Below are 23667 nucleotides of genomic sequence, written 5' to 3'. Positions count from 1 at the left end.
AGGGGCAGAGAGTTTCAGGGTTACAGTAGGTGCTGCACAAAGCAGAGATTTCAGCTGCACTTTTTGCCCTGATATGTCATTCTCACAGACCAGATGCTCGTATTCACTGCCCACATTTCATCTAGAACTCACATGAGACCACTAAACATGAGACAATGTAAGCAAAATTTTACAACTCATTTTAAACTCTCTCCTTTGTGAACTTAGTGATAGACCAATAAAACCAGAATCTTCAGGCTACATAATACAAAGGGTAGCAGGTGTCTAAACACTTTCATTGGCCATTTCCACGAGCAGGCAGGGCCTCATATAAAATTCAGGTTTCTCTTCACATTTTCCTGGAAAGTACAGAATCATAGAATCATTAAGGATAGAAAGGATCCCTAAGATCATCCAGTCCAACCACCAGCACAGCCCCACCATGCCCACTGACCACGTCCCTCAGTGCCACATCCACATGTTTCTTGAGCACCTCCAGGGATGGTGACTCCACCACCTCCCTGGGCAGCTGTGCCACTGCAGCACCACTCTGAGAAGAAATCTTTGTGAATATCCAAACTAACAGCCAGCTTGTGTGGCTGCTTTCAATGGAAGATAGAAACAAGTCACAACAGGGAGTTTGTACATTTTCAAAAAACTCTGAGACTGCTAACACTAATTGATTGAAACAGGAACACCTCCTTGGAATGTTCTCATAAACTATCAATTCTACTCAACTCCCTGAAAGGAGACTGTAGCAAAGTGGGTCTTGGCCTCTTCTCCCAGGTAACAATGTTAAGACAGCAGGTAATGGCCTTAAGGTTGGCTCAGGTTGGATATTAGGACTCTACGACTGAGAGAAAGTATGTTTTGGTTGTTACTGTGTGAGAAGAGCTGGGAATTAACAGGTGGAGAAGAGCAGACTCTAACTGATGAGTTTTCAGTTTTCCAAGTCCTTGATAAGATTGGATCACAAAATTGCAGTTTAGCACATCAAGGGGAGAACATCTAAGAACTGGCTGGTTAAAGAGACCGTGCCACTTCACGGTGAGAAATACAAAGGATTGGCATTCAGAAGTAGCTCCTGGAACAGAAAGTGCTTATGAAATTCTTACTGGCATCATGTTTAAAATATCTGCTAAAAATTACAAGAAACATGCTTGCCTTCTCAGCATCCAGCAGGAAATCCTGCACTTGATTATCACAGATTCCCCCCCACTCCCCAGTAGGTTCAGCATGCTGGGACCCCAGCAATCCTAGAACCAGAAAGCGATGGGTAAAAACAAATTACACAAACTCCTTAAATAGTCTTGTCGTCTATGGGTAGCTGGGAGCTCGCTGGAAAGTTTCCCCAATACTGCATCCCATTGCTTTTGTTTATCTATCCTTGCTGACATTTTCTTCAATTAGGAAACAATAGCTCCGTTCCAATGTACTGAGCAGAATTACTGAAACCAAACCACGTGACACCATCAGAGTGTGTTTTCAATTATTCACTCTGTCTTTTTTTGCCAGGCCTATGAAGAGGAACAGCCTTCTGCAGGAGTCAGGTTTGTCTGCCTCGCTGTTGTAAGTTCCTCCTTTTGCATTTTTATTTAAGAATTAGAGGTTTTTTAAAACTGTAAATTCAACTCTCAAGAGTTTCTTACTCTTTTATTAGAGTGTTTCCGAATCTCTAGCTCTTCCTACTGCCTGGAAATCCTTGGTTTCTGCAACAATTTAGTTCTAATAGTACTGCTCAGTAATGAATCTGATGGAGATCACAAGATCTAGATTAAAATGGGATGCAAAATATCACGCTTTTAGCACTTGGTAACGTAAAACCTGTCTTGCTAGTAAAGAAAAGTTCTAACTTTCCTACTGCATGGTTAACAGCAATGCATTCCCATTCAGTCTGGGAGCTACATCAAATTATTTACATCTTGTAAATGCTTGGTATAATATCCAACCAAAAATTTGAACCAAATGGGCACTGCTCAAATCATTTACTTTGTTTGCAGAAGACAGACTGAATTAAGGCTTTTTAGACTTAAAGCTGGAAAAATAAAGCTGGGTTAAAAAAAAAAAAAAAGAGAGAAAGAACATTTGGTTTGCATTACAAACCACAGACAACTTCCATCAGGCATGCTGAAGGTATAAGAATGGCAAGAGAAAATGACAAGCAGTGAGCGCCCAGGAGGAAGAGATGAATGGTTTGGAAAACTGACTTTGAAGTAATTGTCTGTGCCCATGATACGCTTAATTAAATTTGGTGGAATATGGCAATGAATCACAAAGTTTCTCTAGCACTTATGATATTGTTTCCTGTGTAAAATAATATTTTTGGATATTTTTATTGAAAAATGTACAGAATACATTTTTGGTGCCTCCTGTATTTCTGTCACTTATGGACCAGCAGCCCTGGAAAGGATGCTGTTTTAGTTAGGAGCAAAAGCAAGTATTTAACTGGAAATCTCCAGGTCTGTTGGGTTTATTTTCACTGCAGCTGCTGGCTTTCCTTGAGATACCTGGTAAGTCAGGGTTAAATTTGGTCTTTGAGCTAACAGAGTTCTGATGGGAGTGAGGGAGAGGGTAGGGGAAATGACTGATACAACATGGCAAAAAAAGATATTCTTCTCTCTGACGAGGGTAATATTTTGCAGGAGCATCATTGGGAGGGTGGGAAGGAAGAGTGCACTTAGAGCAATGTTTCCTTCCCTGTTTCAACAGGTGCTTCTACGTGCCCCGCATCCCAGGTGCTTAGAAATAGTCAGATACCCTTCTGAAGCACTTACTACTGATGGCAGTGCTTGGTACTGATGCTCTTAAGATCAGCAGCCGCAGGCAGAGTGAGGAAGGGCTCCCGCATCTCTCCCCATCCTTCATGCTAGCGTACCAGTCTCCAGAGAGCAGTATTTTGACCATTAAGCTATTAAGTCCTCTGCTACCCATTGCTTAATGGCTCTTTAAAAATTCTCTCTCTTCAGGGAAGCAAGAGTGCAGTTAATGTTTGTACAACACAGAAATCCGTGAATGAAAAATGCTATTTCTTCTAATTTTTCCCTAAAGGCAAGATTGTTTAGGTCTGAATGCACAATTCAGGCTCATTTCTGACACTTATTGCTCGTATCTAATAGTGATTGCCAGAACCACAGAAGGATCAGCAGTCACTTTTGCAGACTTTCAAGTGCTGCATGTTCCATGGCCAGTTAGCTCTGTTGCTTTCTACCTAGATGCTGAGGAGAGTTACTTGCAGAAGTTACCCCAATATGACAGCAAGGTGTGAAGCTCCCCTCATCCTGACAATCCTATTGTTTTTTTCAAGTCCACATTCTGGTTCAATGGGCCAGATTTCATTTTCCTCTAAGATGCCTTCAGGCATGCAGGAAATCCAACACCAACTTTACAAGATAAGCAAGTTTTGTAACTCACATATTGAAAATACATACAAGTTATGATATTCTGAAGTTTTGAGCTAGCCAAAATGCTAAAAACACAATCAATAAAAATCTGCAAATCTCGAAGGTCTTCATGTATTAGTAGCAATAAATGTCAGTCAGCTTGTAACTAATGTAGTCAATGAAAAAACATACAAAAATTGCAAGCTTGTGATACTGAATTATGTCAACAACTTCCTATTTCAGTTTTCAGAATTATTGTTCTAATGTAATTCATTGCACTTTTCATCTCTGCATTTCAAACTAAGTTTCACCATAGACGCTCTAAAAACAAACTTCTCTCAATACTGCAGAAAAGGAGATTAACCCTAGAGAAATAATATTGCAAGCCAACCAAAAAGACCATGTGTTAAAGCTGAGCTCTATGTCAACCTCTTCTCCATCCCCTCTGTGTCCTCACAGAGCTCACGCTGAATAGGACATCTGAGCCTACAGCCCACAAAGGGAGCATTGGGCAGTCCTCCATCCACACTTGTGGCTGCAATTGGCCAGGGCTGCAAATTATGTTATTCATAAGAACAGAAGGTATTCTCTAAATACCAGTAGAAAATTCTGTGCACTGAATAAAATACGTTGTGCCAGAGTGGGGAAGGCTGGGAGCCCAGTTACTTCAGTTGCAATGTTCCTATCCAGAGAGATCAGCAATGAGGTTCCCAAAGACACACAGGAGAAAGGCAGAAAACACAATTATTTTCTTCAACTTGACATGTTCTCTAGAAATGTTCAAACTTAAACTTTGCCACGAGACAATGTTGGGAATCCTGAGAAGTTTCTGAAGTGTTAGCATGAGTTTTTGAAACCTTAGGGATTTTGTTTGGGAAGAGACATGGCGGAATAGAGCATTATTAGGACTTTTGTGACAGAAGTAACTTACACTTCAAAGCTACGGGAGCATCATTTATCAAATACACCAGAAAGGACTGTAGGCCTTTATGGAAAAAGGGGCCTCCCTCCTCCTGAAAAACCTACATGCAATGTTTTACTTTTATAAATCCAAACAAACTCTGATTCACACTGAACTGTATATTTCTCCAGCAATGCCATATAGCTCCTTGAGATGGGTACTCAACTGCATAGTGTTTATCATCTATGTATATATTTTTCTTTGTCATTATTTCTATGAGAACATAAAAAGTGAAAAATATAATCCTTATGATTTATTATATAGGTCTGGCTTGGTCAGAACTTGCAGGCCTATGTTTCTTGTCATGGCTGTACAGAATCTTTTTGTTTCTGTATCACCAGTGACATTTTGGGTACGAAGTACAGATGCTCCTACTTAATTCTACACAGAACCAAAACCAAGCAGCCAACGCTTTGTAAAGCATTGTGCAAACTTTTCTCAGTGGTGTACTTGGGAATGCCTTTTTAAATTGCAACCATTTTCAATTTTCAGTATAACACTTACAGCATTCTTTCATTTACACAAATCCTTTAGTTTCAACATGTATCAATCAGATACCGTGAATAGAAAAGCTCTTGCAACAAACAGAAACCAAAATCAAGCGAGTAAGTCAAAGTGATTGGTTTAGACTTGCTTGTGTTGAGATTTTCTTCTACTGCTGACAGTAGAAGAACAAAATATTTCTGCAAAACTTTTGAGAGAAAAAAGAAGCCCTTTTAATAAAGCTCCCCTTTGTTATCTTAACATCCTCATTACTTTTTTTATTCTACAAAAGCTCCAACCTCTGCCAAATCTTGACCGTATAGCATTTCTTCCACTTTCTCTTAATTTGCTCTGCTGCATCACACACTGAAACAAACCATTCCTGTAATGGAACCCTTTTTGATTGATGTATTGGAGCCATCTACCCTTACGGAGTTCAATCCCTAATCAGATATTCACATCTAAAGTGCTTCACTGGATCTCTATATTACTGGTAAATGTGAGTCTTAAGTGAGTTCTGGTCTGCAAAGGTAGGAGCTTTACAGCTCCTGACATTCCTTACCTTCTCATGGCTAAAATCTACTTCTGCTAAGCCGCTTACAAATCAGATGTGCCAGGCAGAGAACTTAACGTTGACAATTTGATTAATCTTCTTTGAATTATAGTGGTTTCATGAATTAAACTTCAAAAGGAGCTTCCTCTTTTCAGATAATGTCAGCTGGATAGAATAATGCTTTTAAAGTATCTTCTTTTTCAATCTGGGATTTCAACATGCAAATTCAGCAGAAGCCAAAGTGAAGCAGCACAATGGAAGCATCAAAAACATTTATTAAAAGCACTCCATTGTGCTCGGGGAGCATGTGAAGAGAATGAAAAGGTGAAGGCGAATTTAGTAGAGCACTGCACAGAAACAGAATTAGCAAGTCATGAGCTACCACGTGGCTGTTAGCAGACTGAAAGGCTCTCTTGATTCGATTTATTCATTAGGGCTTTTCAGTAGTGTAGGTTATTAAGTGGGGATAGATTACAACTTACATTTTATATTTCCTTTCCTGGAGGATATTTAGCAACAGAGAAGCAGATAAAGTTATTGAAGGTATCATGCCACATAAATGGGAGAACGATAGGAAAAAGAGCAGCACCACCAGCTCTCTGAAGATGGATCGAAAGAGCAATGCTGGCAACAGGAAGTCAAGAAAGTTTCGCTCCATTTCAAGATCACTTATACTGTGCAATGCCAGAAACAGTGATGATGGGTCAAGTCCTGATGAGAAATGTCCCGATCCTTTTGAGATCTCCACCAGCTGGGGTCAAGAGGAATTTGACTGCTGCCCTAGAGCACAACTGCCAAGCACATCAGAGACAGAAGACAGCCCACCTGATCCTCCATGTGTCATCACCAGCACAGCCCAGTCCAAGGCGGCCGCAAATGAGAACTGCAACAACATGAGAAGAAAGTTACTCATCAAGGTAGGCATTGAGGTGTATTATATTGTAAGGTTTTCTATTGCAGTAGTTACAAGATGTGTTAATTCATACTTCTCAGGAACATAGGATCCCCCTTGGCGTTTTCAGAGCTTATGGGCTTGCAATGTTCCTGCTGTGTATAAACTGCATGAAAATGTATTGGCTTCCTGACCACCCCGTAGCACCCTGCTGATTAGCACTGCACTGAAATCAGTGGCTGCTAGGCCCTTCACTGTTGAAGACTAGCACAGCTGGTGCTTTCTACTTGCAATATGTATTATACTCAACATACAGAACTGTCAGTATAGAAAAATGTGCATGTAAAGCAAGATACAATGAGACCTCACAAGCTACGCAAGCATAAATCATATTAATACTATGAAAGACACAGGAGATTTCACAGGCAGATGTTCCTTCTCTCTGATTCAGGAAGGAGAAAGTGATGGCTCTAAACCAGAGATGTCACTTTCTCTAGAGATGTAAATATTACATTTTCCTTTAATCTAGAAGCAACTATTTTAACCCCAGATCTCTGGCCATTTCTCAGTCTAGGCAATATGTTTTAGAAGCCTTCTGAAATGCTTCCTTCTCTCTGATGTATCCTAATTGCTCATTTTTTCTCCCGCAGTTGGTGTGTCACTGCAACTGCGACATGACTTTTAATAGCCTGTATCTTCATGGCATCTAGTACCATTCTAATACCCCATCATTTGCTTTTTACACGTACAAATAGTGGCTTATATTTCTTATATTATACAATAGCGCTTATTTTTCTTTCACCTACACTATTTTTCTTACATATTCTATTTTATTTTACTTACCTTCAATAGAAATTGATGAAACCAGACCTCTACATCTAAAGACAGATTGCACTGGAGATCTGAATCTCCCCTAATTTTTTGAGTTTCTTATTAATGATCACAGCATGTAGTCCCATACTGCAAGATCTGCAGCACGACAGAAATTGGGTGATGATGTATGTCAGCCCCTAGGCAAAACCACAGAACAAAGACAAAAAACAAGCCGAGTTTCTGTTGCATTCTGACAGAAAACCTAAATAGGTGGAAATGACTGAAATACAAAATACACCTGCAAAACCATAGCACTTCCTCTCATTAGGAAACAGCCTGTATACACTCTGCTGATATCCATCTGGGAGTAACGAAGGAGCTGGCCTCTGTCACTCTCCCCTTTTCTCTTTTTAGCACAGCTGAAGTGTTCTCTTGGATATGTGTCAGTTTTTGCAGCCTGCTTTCTTGCATACCTCCAAAACATGCAGGCTTCAATAACCATTGTGATCCATAGCCTTGTGAAACTGTTCACTATCTTACTGCAGACTGTAAGTTATTTGGTCTTCTAGCTGACAAACAGCTCAAATAGGGATCTGGGGAACAGAGTAATTCTCATACCTAATGCTGTTGTACAGATAAGTATCACTGGTGAGGGAAATCAACCCCCTCTGGTTGGTGTGTTAGTGTCACTGAACACGGAGGGTCAGGAACCTGGATGGACAGTGACACAAATCAGTCAGAATTAGGCCTTTACCAGTGCAGTAGGGGTGCTCACTGACACTATAGGTAACGGGCACACTGAATTCTCTTTTCAGAGCTCTCATAACCATACAAACTTCTTCAGATGCCACTTGCTAATATTCCTGCCTTTCAGAGTCACGGATCAGTGGCTGTGAGAAGCCTTATCTCAGCATGCTAAGTGGGATGAACTTCAGTAATAGCTACACTGACCTCATCTGTACCACTGATGCTGAGGCTTTGCCCTATATTATGAAAGCAGTGATTTCTATTTTCCATATGGCACAAGCCTGTCATCATCTTTCTATACCATGTGTCTTATCTTAAACTTGAAAACTCTGTTTAAGAAAGGAGTCAGGAAGTGTTTTTCAAGTCTTAAAGTACGACACTCTCTTCATCTCCATGTGACTCTGCAGAAATTCACAATGTGTGATTCAGAGCTGAAGGATCCTTGCCTTTGTTCAAGAAAATTGATTCCATTATTTCTGTGGTGTTGTTGAGGTTATCCCACTGCTCTTTTGCTTTCCATTCCCTACAGTCTTAAATATGTCTCTGAAGGTGATAGTATCTCTCATGCAACTGAACAACTTCATTTTTTTTCTGTTAAACATGGAATGAGAGAAGAATGTTTAAAAGTGCAGCGTGATTTAATGCTCCCTGTGCCTCCTTTCTTCAGGACTAGTGGAGAACCAGAAACATCAGTCTTCCAAACATTAGTTTCACTCTTCTGTTCAAAAACTAAAGTATCTCATAGAATCATAGAATGGCTTGGATTGGAAGAGACCTTAAAAATCATCTAGTTCCACCCTCTCTGCCTTGGCCAGGGCTGCCACCCACTCAATTGCATGAGATTCACTGTTACAAAAGCCATAAGCAAAACGTTTTGGGACTTCTGCATGTGGGTCAGAGGCACATATTTTTCCTCTTCTGCCTCCCTACTGCTCTTTTTACCACACCAGAAAGCTATCATTTCATGCACTTCCCAACCATGTATTTTTTCCTGTCTGGTTGATTGTACAAAAAGCAAAAGTAGTAAATAACACAACACCCTGCAGAGCCAGGCAAAGAAAAGCTGGATCAAAACCTTATAGTACGTAACGTATGCACTGTAAGATGTTACCTGGGAAAGAATTTCTCAGTCCGATCCATTAATCTCTCACACCAAAGACTTCAATGTATGTCCTCTACTTTCATTATATATTCTAAATAACCAGTATTTTTTTCCTCCTCTAAATGGACTGCTAGCAGTAATGAGAAGAGTTTTATAATTCATTTGCTTTCCATGTTCCAAGATTCACTCATATCGACTACAGCTCATTGTGCCTCCAGCACGGGACATTACTTGGGCATCATCCATCCAACCAGCTCATGGACCACTTAGCTTTTAAGATGAGGCACACTTACTCTAGCACTGACACAGCTGGGAAACCAGCTTCTCAATTTATAAATAAAAAGATCTCCTTTGTAGTTTGCTTCTCACAAAATTAGCTGGTTTTGGTGGCCTGTAAAGAAAGAAAGAATTGGCAAGCAGCATCTGATACCTGATGCATTTAACAAAGCAAACTGTCAAAGACAGCCTTGCCTGCTCGTGTCATTACAAAATCCGAGGCTTTGTAGTTTGTCAGATGGATAAGAAGAAAGAATATTGACTCATTCTCTGGAAAGCAGCAGTCTCATGGGGTTGGAGAGATGCTTCCAGAAGCATTCCTTTTCAGTCAACGGCTCTCCTCCCTGCACCAAGGACAGCCTGGGAAGCACCGACAGTTACCAGTGAGTGTGGCAGAAGCGGGTGAAAAAACATCTAGAATAAACTGTAAAAGGGAAGGACCAGTTCTTTGTGTAAACACTCAATTCGAGCCCATCTGCACTTCCCCATTCAGTCCCAGAACATTCTCTGTCCTTGCTTCCCTTGGTTTCTGATCCTCTGCTTGAAGGAGAAAAAACGCAAAAGGTCATTTTCTCCCTTGGTTGTCACAAGAATTATTTTTATTAACCTGCCTTTGTGCAGAAGCCAGTTAGCTGGCTCCTTGGTACCAGGACAAGTGTTATGGCAACAGACTGTAATGTCTTGAACATGAGCCTATGGAGAGGATGGAAAAACAAAGCAAGTAGAGGAGACTACATTTATTTGGACGTTTCTGTTTCCTCCTCCCTTTTTCTGTTTTCTCTGTCCATCTTCCCAGCCTTCTCACTTTTGTGACATCAGGGCCATGCTATCCCCAGAGCAAGTTGGGAAAGAGGCAGTAACGCTAAGATGGTGCATGCAGCAAAATGTAGGCCAGGGCACAGGCTGCCCAAAAAAACAAATCAGATGGGTGGAAAGGTCTGTCTGAAATATCTGATATGCCGATTGTGTATCTAGGGCAGAACCTGAATCCCATGCCCCGATTCTTTCATCATCCCAAGGCATCCTGGCTTCTACTATTTTATTAATTTCAAAGGGAATATGCTGCTGGGAAAACAAATTACATCTACTATAAATATTTTGGAAGGACCAAGGCTTTGGCTGAGGGATGTCAGAATTAGTGGAGTCATGTCAGTTTATGCCAGAAGAGACTCTTTGTTAGAAATGATGCATTAAAACAGGTTTCTTGAAGAAAATCCCAAAAGGCTGTGTTCTCTTCATCTTCCACTTGGAAATCCCAGCCATTTCACAGCTGGGAAGGCAGAGAAGCCAAATATTTAAATTCACTATTGTACTGTCGTTAGATTTTTTCCTTTTTGTGTGTCTTCGGCCTTTTTTTAACCAGCAGTCAATCAGCTCATTGTCATATGCTTAGTTAACAGAGTCAAAGACCTTACGTGAACCAGCCTTGTATAACACTTCATTTCAGACAATCTAACTACTATGTCTTACATTGAGAGTGCACAAAAGTTTTTAGTTTTTCACAGATGCCATGGTTACCCTTACTTCAAAACAACATCTGGAACGAGATGTTTTGAGACAGGACTCTGGGCTAGAAATGCCTAATAAGAACACGAAGGGAAAAGAAATCTCTTAAACGGCAGATAGAAAAACATCCTCTGAAATTTTTCATTTAGCATGACAAAAGAAGGAGAGCAGGAGGAGAGGATTTGCCTGGACTTGCAAATTACTTTTCCAGAGCAAAGCACATGAAATATTAATTTACTCTCACCTGCAACATAAATGCATTTAAGAAGACTCTTGAACTCCCCCTTTGATTCTACGTTTCAGCCAAACGGATTCAGCTTAAAGACTAATTTTCTTTATAATGCACTCCTGCAGACCATCTTCATTTTGGTTTCACATAATGGGCAATGCAAACACAAGTTTCCCCTGAGTCCTGAAATGCTGGGTTGCAAAGCCCCTTATAAGCAGATAGATTTTATTCACTGGCAGCAAATATGCGCTTAAAAATATGTACTAATAACGAGTAGACAAAGTTGACCTAGAATCCACCTGCCTATTCCCTCCCTCCTCAACCTCTCAACCTCACTTTAGCAAATTTTCAGCATTTGCTACAGAGCTATAAATCACCATGCAAAAACAGCAGGGCACAATAAAAGGGAGGAGAATGAAAACAAATACTGCCTTTACTCTTGGAACCATCAGCAATATTTCTATGCATATAATAATAAGTGAGACAGGAAATAAAAGACATTAAAGAACAAAACCCAAAGCAAATTGACTGCTGGCACGTGAAGTGGTCAAATGTTTACTTTTCTAGAGAACAGCTTTTACTCATTTTCTGTCATGTTGCAATAACTTGGATGTGAATACAGGGATCTAGATCCAGGGCCCAAAAGAGATGCAAATGCTGACAACATACAGATATTGCCACGTGTCCCTCCTGTCCAATAAACTTTTTTTTTTTTTTTTTTTTTTAAAGTAGTTCACATAAATGCATTTAAAAACTGTTGACACACAGAGCCTATTTGAAAAGTTGCCCAACTTGGTAAGATGACCACAGAGTTAAAAAAAAAAAAAAAATTGTTCCCAAGACTTCTCTACAATGCACAATGAATTTAACTTCTTTCTTTCTAAGTGCATACAACTGATTGCTCTTGGAAAGAATATTCTGTTAAGTTCTCATTGGTGTTATTTCACATGTGTGTCCCAATATAAGCAAGAATTTCCAGCCTTGCACTTGTCCCATTGCACAAAACACCTTCCCCAAAGGGTTGACACGGTGCTGCAATAAACAATCTCAGAGCCAAACACACTGCGCCTCTGTGATGTCCTGGGAAACTGATGATAGCCAAATGCCTTTCTAACAAATAATTACAAAGAGTATTATAAATACTATGTCTGCAGCAGCTGTGCACTAAGAACAAGTTCTTGGAAGGGAACGAGCATGAGAGAGGCTGGGGGGCTGCCTGAAGAAGCCCACCATTAAGTGGAAGACTGAAATGGACAAGGAAGACAGCTACATGAAGCTCTCTGTGCACATGCCTGACCAGCAGCAGTGAGAGAACATCTGTATATTTAAAGGGAGCAGAACACAATCATAATGGCTCCTACATTTAGTATCTTACATCTCTAATGTTTTAGAATGAGCACACTGCTCTTTCAAGAACCCTGTTGATTTAATGGATGCTTCACATATGCAGAATCTGGTCTGTAATTTTTCACTGATGTATAAAATGAGTATTTTTTCTACTCAAGATCTGACATTTCAAGACATCAGAATTTATTTTGTTACCATACTGAAGACTTTAAAGCACTGCCATGAGATGGAAAATAACCTAACACAGTCCTGATTTCATGCAGATATTTCCCCAAAATATTTTACCTTGGGTGAAAAGTAAATGCAGAAGTTCCAAAACCAATACTAGAGTTCAAACAAACTGGTTTAAAACAGAATCCTGTCCATACTCATACACTTACCTATTACTCACTGGAAGCACTCTTCAAAAAACAAAAGAGCTTCGTAAAATTCAGACGCTCCTCATTAATGGCAGACAATCTGGAATGCAAGCAAACCCACAGAGTTAACAAGTCAGTCAGTACAAGCACAGCCCTTATCTGTTACCTACTGAATTCAGTCTGTAGTGAGTCCAGGGCTCAAACTCAAATACTTCATTCATTCACAGCCCTGGATTTACTCTGGCAGGTTTCAGAATGGGAACCAAGCTCCAACAGCCAGCTGGGATGACAATGACCTGTATTGAAATTGCTGTAAATTCAAAGTTTGCCTTTGCTGACAGTCAGGTATAATGTGATCCCAATTGATTTGTGGTGAAAGGGCACAATAACCCTCAGGACTAGATGAACTCTGCTTAGGGGAGGAAGCAGCCCCAGAGATAATAAAGAAGGTGGTTATACAGCTTTCCTTGTGCTGTTGGAGAACTACAAAATCATTGGAAATAGTCCATGACACTCTGAGAAGTGGACCCTGGAGCAATACAGATAGCTGACCGCTGCTGTGCCTTGTGAACAAGACAGTGCTGCTGACAACAGCCTGTCCTGATGTAGGAGTGTGCATCCCTGTCTGAAATCTATGTCTCGGTCTCTGCTGGGAACAAACCTGGATCCAAAACATGCTGAGGACCTCGTTCACTTTGTGTTGTCTGGAGAGGCTGCTGTGGGCAGGGAGAGTGGACTTAGCTCAGAGAGAACGAATACTTGAATTAGGAGGTGTACTGAGAAAATGGAGAAAGAATTCTGCACTAACTTTCCAGCTTTCTTCGTCTCTTCAGACTATTTAAATGTTTAAGTATCTGTGCTGCAGGACTGTATTTCCTAGACAAAAGTGTTTCCTTTGTATGCTTAGTCAATCCATTCTTTGCTTTATTTACTCACATGACTTAAGACTATTTCTCTTTCTGTATGCCCATATGCTAATGATTCATAACTGTATTACAAATGTGCTTACAATTAGCCCTCCAGATGCACACAGAACTACAGCAACCTCAACCAGACTGGAGATGACAAAACCTTCCAGTGTTGCAGTCATCTTTGCTCCCCTGCCCACTACTTAACAAGTCAGCAGCCAGGGTGGAGCTCCTCATGTTTTGTATACACTTATTTTTCATTCAGAGCGATCATGTTTTTTGGAGTATTTCCTTTTCTGATGTGTGTTTACTTTTCCTCCCTGTCTTTTCTTACAATCCCCAGCATGAGCAAAATTTAGCCAGTTGCTATTACAAATGTATTATCAGTTCCCTTCCTCTATATGCAGCTCTTCCTTCTTTTAGCCAGAAGCTAAGGAAAACAATTTTTTTAAACACTCACTTTATAATAAAATTATTCTTTCACAGCTGCACACCATTAAAGACCAATTCTCATTCCTCTTGGAGGTAATCTGGTTCTAAGATAATTTTCAGCATTTCTTCACGAGATGTAACTTTTAGCAAACATGGTACATTTTCTTTAATGCAATCTTTCATCTTTCTGAATCAGGACAACTGCATCTGCAGATTGTGTGCAACCAGAGGAAACAGCAGCTCAGGAATCAAGCTTTCCAGGAGTCCAAACTGTGCCTCTCTCTGGAAAGGATTCTCAGGCTGCCAGGTACCTGCTGGAAGCACAACAAACAGGTACAGCACACGTGGAGTTAGCAAGCTTGTAAGGGAACTATTTGCACAGATGTTGCACAACCAGCATTCAGCAACAAGTTTGGGCTATTCTGTGCTGTCATAACAGCCTGGACTCAAGCCCTTACTCCTTGAGCATCTACCTACACATAATAAGCTGGCCAGTATGGGAGCTTCCAGCCGGGGAAACACAGAAACTGGGAAGGAATGTCTCACATGAGCTCAGTCCCCATAGATAGCACACGTATCAGTGCCTTGAACCCTCTGGCTCTGAAGACCTAAGGCAAAAGAAGAGCCTCAATAGCAAAGGGTAGTCATAGACTAGGAATGGGGTATATTCCCTGACATGGAGTATATAATATATCAAAACATGTCAGAAAGTGCTCTCTTCAAGGAAAAGGAAAGATTGCAGTTGACTCCTGAAGTGAGGCACATAGCACAGTAGTGCCATATTTTTCTCTGGACGTAAAACAATATGCATTCATTTTCCTCTACTCTATTTCTTTTTAAGGGATGGATGTCTGAGTCCAAGGAATGAACTGTTAACACTAAATGGGCAATCACTTAAAGATCTGCCCAGCAAGGAGGCTGAATCTCTCATTCAATCAACAACACAGCTGGTGAGCATGGTGATGGCTAACAAAGTAAGCATGAAGTTGTGTTTCCCCCCACAACTGTGGGGTGATTTGACAAAGAGAGAGGAAGGGAATTTGTGCATCAGACATTTGAAGGACGTGGTTTTGCTCTTTCTGACTAAACCCCAAACCTCTTGTGGTCAGACTGGTAGCTTTCAGCAGAGTTTTTTTTCCCAGATAAACAGAGGCTATGCAGAAGCCCTGGGAAATTCTAGCAAAGTCTCTACAGTTCATCTTTTTAGAAACACATGGCTTGCCAGTGCTCATTTTCCCTTTGGAAGTTGAGAAAAAGAAGAGGTGGATTAAGGATCCCTGAATCCAGAAAGCAGCTCCTATTCTGAAGTAGAGGGTCCTTTCCTTTCCTTTCCTTTCCTTTCCTTTCCTTTCCTTTCCTTTCCTTTCCTTTCCTTTCCTTTCCTTTCCTTTCCTTTCCTTTCCTTTCCTTTCCTTTCCTTTCCTTTCCTTTCCTTTCCTTTCCTTCTCCTTCCTTCCCTTCCTTTCCCTTCCTCTTCCCTTCCTTTCCCTCTCCCTTCCCTTCCCTTCCCTTCCTTCCCTTCCCTTCCCTTCCCTTTCCCTTCCCTCCCTCCCTCCCCCTCCCCTCCCCTCCCCTCCCCTCCCCTCCCCTCCCTCCCCTCCCCTCCCTCCCCTCCCTCCCTTCCCTCCTCCCTTCCCTCCCTCCCTCCCCTCCCCTCCCCTCCCCTCCCCTCCCTCCCTTCCCTCCCCTCCCCTCCCCTCCCTCCCTCCCCCCCTTCCTCCTTCCCTTCCCTTCCCTTCCCTTCCCTTCCCTTCCCTTCCCTTCCCTTCCCTTCCTCCTCCCTTCCCTTCCCTTCCCTTCCCTTCCCTTCCCTTCCCTCCCTCCCCTTCCCTCCCCTTTCAAATCTAGGATCTGTAGCTAGGAACCTAACTAAAAAGTTAAGGGAATTTACAACAGAGAGAGGGAAATAGGAGGCATTTGCAGGTCAGCAGCCCTGGGATATCACTAAATCTTACAGGGAGAAGATCTGTTTCTTTGGATTAGACCCTTTTCACCACCCCAAACCGGATGGCAGTAAAAGCTTTTCACTTGCAAATGTTGGAGGTTGGTCCCTTAATCACATTCGCCACTTTGAAGACAACAGAGTTTAGCCAGAGGTTTCTTGCAGGCTTAAGGTTTTGATGTTCAAGGAAAAAAGTTATCATCTGGTTGTTGTTTTTTCTTCTTTTTGTTTAATTATTATTATCTACAGTAGGATCACATAGAAAACTCTGGTATAATCCTAGACTGAGGAAGCATTCCTGACTGGACCTGCTATCAGGTAGAGTCAGAGAGACTGGGTAGAGAGTACTCCCTCCCAGGACTGCAGTTATGAACTGTTTCACCCAGATGTCTACAGAGTTCTGCCAAGATTTTTGCTTTTTTTCTCTTCCTTAAGCAGCTCAGTGGCCAGAAATATACCGAACTATTGTAGCACAGTACCATTCAGGACTCAGGCAGGTGACCTGTGCGGTTAAAGACAAATTTGCATCAAAATACTTAAGGGTTAAGAGTAAACCCTTAAGTATTTTGATGCAAATTTGTCTTTAAATTCTTCTTGTAAAAGAAACTCTGCAAAATCAGTTCCACAACGCCTCTTTGAGGACATTCTCTGCATTTTTTATTCTCAAGAGCTCACAGGAGAAAGGGAGCAGAAAGCCCTAGTATGATTTAGCTACATGACAAATGCCTCCACCTGCTGTCAAAGAGGAAAATTACCATTTGTCAGTTCTGAATAAAAAAGAGCACTATTGAAAATTTGGATCCTAATATTTGGAAGAAAATATTTGTCCCGGTTGGCTCCAGATACAGTAGAACATATGGAACTGACTCTCTATGTTCTCTATGGCTTTCTTACTGCTGCAGAATACTGCTGAGGAAAAGCCTTTTATACCTGGAGTTCTACTGAATCAATTTCCCTACACTGCCGGCACTCAATAATATTCTTCCTCTGACTGTGATCCCTTCATGATCAATGGCATTCTCTATGTCGTGACAGAAACAGGACTATCAGGAAATATATGCATCCAGACATTACTCGTTACATCATTAATCAGATGTTATAAGTTCATTTATCATCTGTTTATTATTTAGTTTTTGAAAAACGCTCAACCCTTGTCCTCAACGATGCTAAGCACACATATTTGGGCATTATTTTAAGACGAGTGGGAATTAGACTCCCATTCTCTGTCGTAAAGCTGAGCCTTAACATTTTTGTTTTGAAAATAATGCTGTCCTAAGAAAAAAGTGCCTAAAAGTACCAGTCATCCTCAAAAATTAGAATAGGATGGCTACACTTTATCCATACATCAAAATGTTAGTCTGTTTGAATCGACTGGTGATGTCCATTAATTTTATGTCCATTCTGTCTAAAAACCAGAATCTATTTCTACCTTATTGCTTTGGCAAGTTATAATCATATTTCTTTGACAAAGCATTGAGCTATCTACTATGTTATCATCTTCTATATTTTAAATAATTAATTTTGCTCAATGTTTTCACTTCAAGCGACAAGCCAAATTAGGAGAAAATTTCTTTTTAAATTGAGATCGCTTTCAAGAATGTATTGATAGTAATGTAATAGTCTTACTAGAAAAAGTCAACAAATTGAGGTATTTCTCTTTCATATATTCTCAGTTCTTTTGTTTTTTTTTTTCACCTCGAAGGAAACGCCAACCTGTAAGGAAAGGCCTTTGGAAATACAAAATGGTTGTTTTCTGCAAAGTAAGGCCTTGTGTCAACGGACACGCAGTAACTCAACCAGTAAGTTGCAAAGAAATCATTTTTTCTCTTGTAGTATTCTGGGAGCGCACAGCACAGTACTCTGTTTGCAGTGTTGGAAGATACACAGCTGTTGTCCAGACACTCTGAGATCCTCAGCTAAGAACTGCTGCACATAAAGGCATCAGTATTTATATTCTCCAATCCTACAATCAGGGTTTTTTGCATGTAAACATTCTCTTTTATGTTTATCAAAGTATGCCCTAAATAAGCCGATGCTCTTGTGGTTGGGAATGTTTGTTTTTAATATAATGAACGCTAATTGCTATTCCCACAGTTAGAATTAAAAAGATGGCTTCCTTCAGAGAGATTTACAGCTGGAAAAAAAACTTTTCTAAGGGAAATTTACCTGATCAGATGAATATGTAGAGATTTCCAAAGCTGGTAGAAGTAACTTGGCCTCTCTCCCCATGTTCTGCAGGTGTAAACGCGTACTGGATAGGGGACATGGATTGCACAGCACCCCGGAAAGCCGTGCCCTTCAGAGAGCGGCAGCCCCATGCCCTCCATACCAATCGGAAATCACTTTCCCAACAGCTGGACTGCTCTGGAGGGAGAACCCCGGTAAGTGCTATGGGAAATCACCTGAAAAACAAAAAAATACACTGAAAATCTCTGATTGATGTTGGCAGCCAGCTTGCCCATGAAAACATATCTTCCTCTCAGGCCCGATCAGGGAAAATAGCACCAGAGGCACCACCAGTCTCTGGCACATCTGTTTCCTCTCCCCCCCATGAGGAGCAGGAAAGGCACTATGCCAATGAAACCCCTTTTCTTCAGCACCTTCTCTCATCCATTGCCCTGGCAGGCTTTAGAGTGTGTGCAAATCCCCCCCAGGTGGTTCGTACCACCTTGGTAGCCACCCAGAGCTCACTACTGAAGAAGGCCCTACCCTGGCACCTCCCCATTGCTAGCCATGGAGATGCTCTGTGCACATGGCCTGAGCTTCAGGCCCTGCTGCCATGAGCATCCAGACTTCCCTCCATTAGCCCAGTTATGGCCACATGCAGGTATGGAGTCACCCTGTGGCTGGTAGTCACCGCTCATGCTGGCTTCACGAGGCTCTTTCTGCTCCACTGGGAGTCAGACATATTTCAGCAACCATGATAATGTATGCCCCTTTGCTGTCTAAGCAATCCACCACAACCCAGAGGAGGAGAGACAGATAAGGGGCATGAGGGTATTTGAGGTCCCACGTGGTGGGTGCTGCCTGTTGGCTCTTTGGTGGCATACCAGTTCTGGGTACTGCAACCCATCACACAAACAAACAGAAAGCACAGCTCACACAGCCAGAAACACAGGAAATTTGAAAACTTCCACTTTCAGATGCAGGAGGCCTGCAACAGGGGAATAAGCAATGACAGAGATGTGGCAGAGCTATATGTACCAGAGTACATTCTTGGTCTTGCACAGGCATCTTTCTCCTCCTTGGGATTTTTTCATGTTCTCAACATGATGTTGAATTAATACGCTTGTTTGCATGTTAAGATCTTGACTTACAGCATATGTGGAAGTTGAATTTTTGACTGATGTTCCATGCACTTTCACACCTGTTAGTTTCATTTTACTGGTAGAAAAAAAACCAAAAACATTGAAGCTGCTGGGATTTGTAATGAGTTCTATTAACTCTGGCCCTGCTAAACTCTGTGCATGGTTAGCTTCAGGTAATGACTTCTACTGATGCTTAAATTAGTTTGTAATACCCAATTCTATGTTCAGTTAGGAGGTTTCCATTAAACATTTCATTGAAGGCTCGTTAAAATGGGTCAAATCTCAGGGGATGGAATAAAGAAATCCACTCACTGTGGCATGGACAGGGGATGAGCGCTGAGAAATTGCTTGCCTTGGTTATCAAGCAAAAAAGTTGTGCTTCATCTGTTTCAGCTGTAGAGAAAATTCTGTGTGTTTGCTCAATGGAGACAGTGCAGAGTAGTTTACAGACTGAAGAAATATTGTAAGCACTAATTCATATTTTTGGGGAAATGCAGAAAGCAAGTTCTATATGTCTCACTGTGAATTATCCAGAAGCAAGATGAGGGAAGGGGTCAGAACTGTTTCTGAGTACGGTTCTTAAAGGCAAATGCAGCAATTCTTCTTTAGGATCCCTAATAGCCACAAATGGGATTTTGGCATGGGGAATTAAGTGAGATCACAAATGTATCTTTTTGCACCACCACATAACTTCAAGGGCCAGCATTCTGGTTTTGGACAATTTCAGTGAGCGGGACCTCAGAGTTCAATTCACATGCATTGAAAGAAAGCATAACACAGACCAACAACTACTGAATGTATCACAGAAAAGACCTGTTTTCACATAAAAAGTCCCAAACTCCACAATGCACTCCGTGCAAGTTGATTAGCTGAATAACAACTGGCTTCTCAAAATGAGAAGGACTTTTTAAGCCTTTAGTAACATCGGTTACTGTAAAGAAAATTTAAAATAAACAAGTTACCCTAATCTGCATCAAAGAACGGCTGGTTCTGCATGAAAATTGTATTTTTGTGTTCTCAGGCAATTTCAAGGCCATCTAGATCACTAAGTACAGCACAGCTGGTGCATGCATCTTGTGGCTCACAGGCTTCGGTAATCTCTAACATCGTGTTGATGAAAGGACAAGGGAAGGTGAGACTGGCTCTTACCATATATGGTGTTTTGCTTCATTTCTCAACTGCAGACTGATAATGACTTCAAGTGCACAGATTGCTAGTTGTCGACTGCCAGTTCATATCAGAATACGGAGAGGATGCGGAAGTTATGAACTTAAACATGTACCTCTTGAACTTGTTGAATAGGATTCTAAGTTATTAAAACTTATTTGTTTCATATTTTATTTGTAACTATTTAAGCTGTGAGATACCTCTCAGAAGTTGTTACATGAAGTGCGATAAGCATCGTTTACAAAATCATCACTTACTGTCTGAATTTTGTGCGCACAGAAGGACATCATCAGCACTGTACTTTCATTTCTCATTTAAGGGATGTTAAATGGCCCCAGAGGTATGAATTAGTCTCACAACATCCTTCTGAGAGTAGTAGATAGTTTGACCTTTTATATAAGGAGGAAAGACAAAAAAATAATCAAAGACAAGCATCTACTTACAAGGATCTACAGTCATTGCTTAAACTTACAACACACATTAACTGTTTTGGTAGAGGATAAGAGAAAGATATTTCCACAAGATCTGAGTATCTAAAGTTAGTTGTAAGATCAAGATCTTCTGTGGCTGTTTTATCAGTTTCATTTATGGGAAAAGAAATCAAGAAAACAGGTAAATGGATCTCTCAAGGTCACATATTGGCCCAGGGGCAAAATGAAACATAGAAGCTTTCTTATGTGTTTATAATGGGGAATTAATTGATTGCAAGTGAATCATGAGAGTATTCAGCTGAAATTTTCATTTGCTTTTACTACTGGCATTTGGTTGCCTGTTTTTCACAGATTATACTATTTTGTTTACTAGTATTGTCCATGTAGCTGATGCTGATGATACTGCAAATGGGATATGAAAACTAAACATAGGCTCTCACATATTATTTTTCTTCCATAAATTAGGGCTTGGGCTTCAGTATTGTTGGAGGAAAAGACAGCATTTATGGGCCAATAGGAATCTATGTCAAAACCATCTTTCCTGGTGGAGCTGCTGCAGCTGACGGAAGGCTACAAGAAGGTGAAAAATCCATCTTTTCTCCCTTTTCGCACTCCAGATTCCCAAAGAATATCTAAAGGAAGATTAAGTTAAGATGAAGGTTCAATGAAATGACTTTTACATCTGCATCCATTATTACGTTTGCAAGACTCCTTTTTTAGTACATGCATGTATCATACAACCTATTCACAATACAGTAATAGTAACATATTTTTTTATTTTGAAAAACAGGTGATGAAATCCTAGAACTCAATGGAGAATCAATGCATGGATTAACACATTATGATGCTTTACAAAAATTCAAGGTTATGTACTCTCCTTTCAGAACAGTTTCAGCCTTTACACGGAACATGGATGTGAACTCAACCCATTCAATCATGATCTTTTCTTTCCAACAGGCCAAAAAGGGTCTTCTGACACTCACAGTCAGGACAAGCTTCAGCACACCTCATTCTGCTTCCAGCTATTTGTCACCCCACTTGTGTCAGTCACTCAGCTCAAGTATATGCATAACCAAAGAAAACAGCTCATTCAGTTCCGAAAGTCCAGTGTTCTTATTAAATGCTACAAAGCCCAATGACAGGGTCATAATGGAAGTTAGCCTAAACAAAGGTAAGTGCTGAAATTAATTTAGCACTGACAAACAAGGCACTGATTCACAAAACACCACTTGTGCTCTCTGCATGTCTTTCCTCACCAACGTGATTATTTTCCTGAACTAAGTTCTTTAATATACTAAAGTAGACCATGGTGCCTCCATTGCTAATAGCAATCTATCAGCAGTGGCTTTTGAATACCATCTGTCCTCAAGAGTCAATTATACCATTTCTTCACTCAAGTGTTGTCATATTCATATCCTTCAGATGAAAAAGTAAATCTCTTAGCAACAACTAATTCCTATGCAGTTCTTATCCTTAATTATTCAAGTAGTTTGCTTCATTCTTGAGATGGCCTAAAAAGAAGTAAAATACCTACTTATGTCTTCCTATTTCTGCCATTCCTGCTCCAACTATTACTATTTATGAGCAATAACTGAGTGAAATACGTTTTTAAACACAGGATCAACAAAACAATGAATAGAGTCTCTATGAGGTGACTTACCAAATTGATGTGAGATTCCATTCTGAGTATGCAGAGCAAATATATATATTTGCAAAAATCTTGAGCTGTACTGTAGAAAACAAAAAGAGGATTGAGACTACATATCAAAAAAACAACCACATACTTCCTCCTTAATTTTTGGTCTTTTTGTTTCATTCAGTCTCTGTGTCATCATTTGAATTCCACTGTCACAAAAAATATTTTGCAAAATAAATTTACATTGCATCCTATGTGTAATATGTACAACTCATGAAAACAAGAACAGGTTCTGGTTTGTAACCAAATAAGTTAAATAAATTGAAAATAGTGTTTTTAAAAATTATTCTCTCCAATTGTTTGTTTTGACCATTTATTACACTTTTCTTATTATTATTATCACTTTTTTTCAGAGCCAGGAGTTGGCCTTGGAATTGGGTTATGCAGCATCCCTTACTTCCAATGTATTTCAGGAATTTTCATTCACACTCTCTCACCAGGTTCTGTGGCACACATGGATGGGAGACTCAGGTAGGATGAGAAAGTTTGTCTCATGATAATTTTTTTTCATTGTTCTAAAATACTTTATGGCTTTATATTTGATCTCACAGGGCAGGAAGTCAGTGCCTTCTGGAGGCTTTGGGTTAACATCACATGCTATTCTGAGGGTTTGAGAATGCAAATGTTTGTGATAGCCAGAATTTCCAGAAACATCACAGCCCAGTAGGATTGTTGTCACTCGTCTATACTTGGATAGCTTTGAAGGGTTTAGACAAGCACAGAAATATTCTCCAGAATGAATTCTATAAGTGAAACAACGAGGACATATTTGGAAAAAAAACAGAATACATGGTATTTTCTGACTTACATGGGTTTTAGATTTTCCCAATTAAAGCTCCTCAGATTTTCTCTCTTCTTCCCCAGTGGAAATGCAGTTTTACTGAAATGATCCCTAGTGGAAGTATAGAAATTTACCTCATAAGATTTATGCTCAAGTAGTCACGTTGAGCATATACTTATAATTGAACAGAACACAGCTTTCTCAGTGAAGCTTTAACTTAGGTTCTCTCTCTACATGCCTAAGTACTTAGCTGAAAGAACAAAATGGTTGCACATTATTGGAAAGTTTGATATGAATCAATGCCTTCAGAAGGCTTCTTAATATATATGAGAATTTGTAATGAACAGGGAAGAGTGGACAGATTGGAAAGATTCA

General features: G+C 40.4%; 1 protein-coding gene and 1 long non-coding RNA gene across 3 annotated transcripts in view; one reads left to right on the top strand and one right to left on the bottom strand.

Annotated features, from left to right (window-relative positions):
- The window catches only part of LOC104912847 (uncharacterized), a 30744-nt gene extending 9696 nt beyond the window's left edge, over nt 1–21048 (bottom strand). Inside the window, exons 1-4 of the long non-coding RNA XR_014885791.1 lie at nt 20642–21048; nt 18076–18311; nt 12649–12727; nt 6182–6239 (exon numbers count right to left, since the gene is read on the bottom strand). This is a non-coding gene — a long non-coding RNA (uncharacterized LOC104912847). The remainder of the gene's footprint in view (nt 1–6181; nt 6240–12648; nt 12728–18075; nt 18312–20641) is intronic.
- IL16 (interleukin 16) overlaps nt 1457–23667 on the top strand; it is a 34658-nt gene continuing 12447 nt past the window's right edge. The window contains exons 1-11 of one of the 2 annotated variants that reach the window (XM_010717460.4): nt 1457–1548; nt 5862–6273; nt 14164–14300; nt 14809–14917; nt 17612–17708; nt 18148–18290; nt 20239–20349; nt 21281–21395; nt 21606–21679; nt 21773–21986; nt 22865–22982. In XM_010717460.4, coding sequence (XP_010715762.2) covers nt 1499–1548; nt 5862–6273; nt 14164–14300; nt 14809–14917; nt 17612–17708; nt 18148–18290; nt 20239–20349; nt 21281–21395; nt 21606–21679; nt 21773–21986; nt 22865–22982 — 1580 coding nt within the window. In that variant the 5' untranslated portion in view covers nt 1457–1498. Of the gene's footprint in view, nt 1549–5861; nt 6274–14163; nt 14301–14808; nt 14942–17611; nt 17709–18147; nt 18291–20238; nt 20350–21280; nt 21396–21605; nt 21680–21772; nt 21987–22864; nt 22983–23667 lie in introns of both variants that reach the window. The other variant, XM_085233633.1, reaches the window with a different exon arrangement.

Source organism: Meleagris gallopavo, chromosome 12, assembly GCF_905368555.1.
Source record: "Meleagris gallopavo chromosome 12, MGAL_WU_HG_1.1, whole genome shotgun sequence".
Taxonomy (NCBI): domain Eukaryota; kingdom Metazoa; phylum Chordata; class Aves; order Galliformes; family Phasianidae; genus Meleagris; species Meleagris gallopavo.
This window is presented reverse-complemented; position numbering and strand designations above follow the sequence as displayed.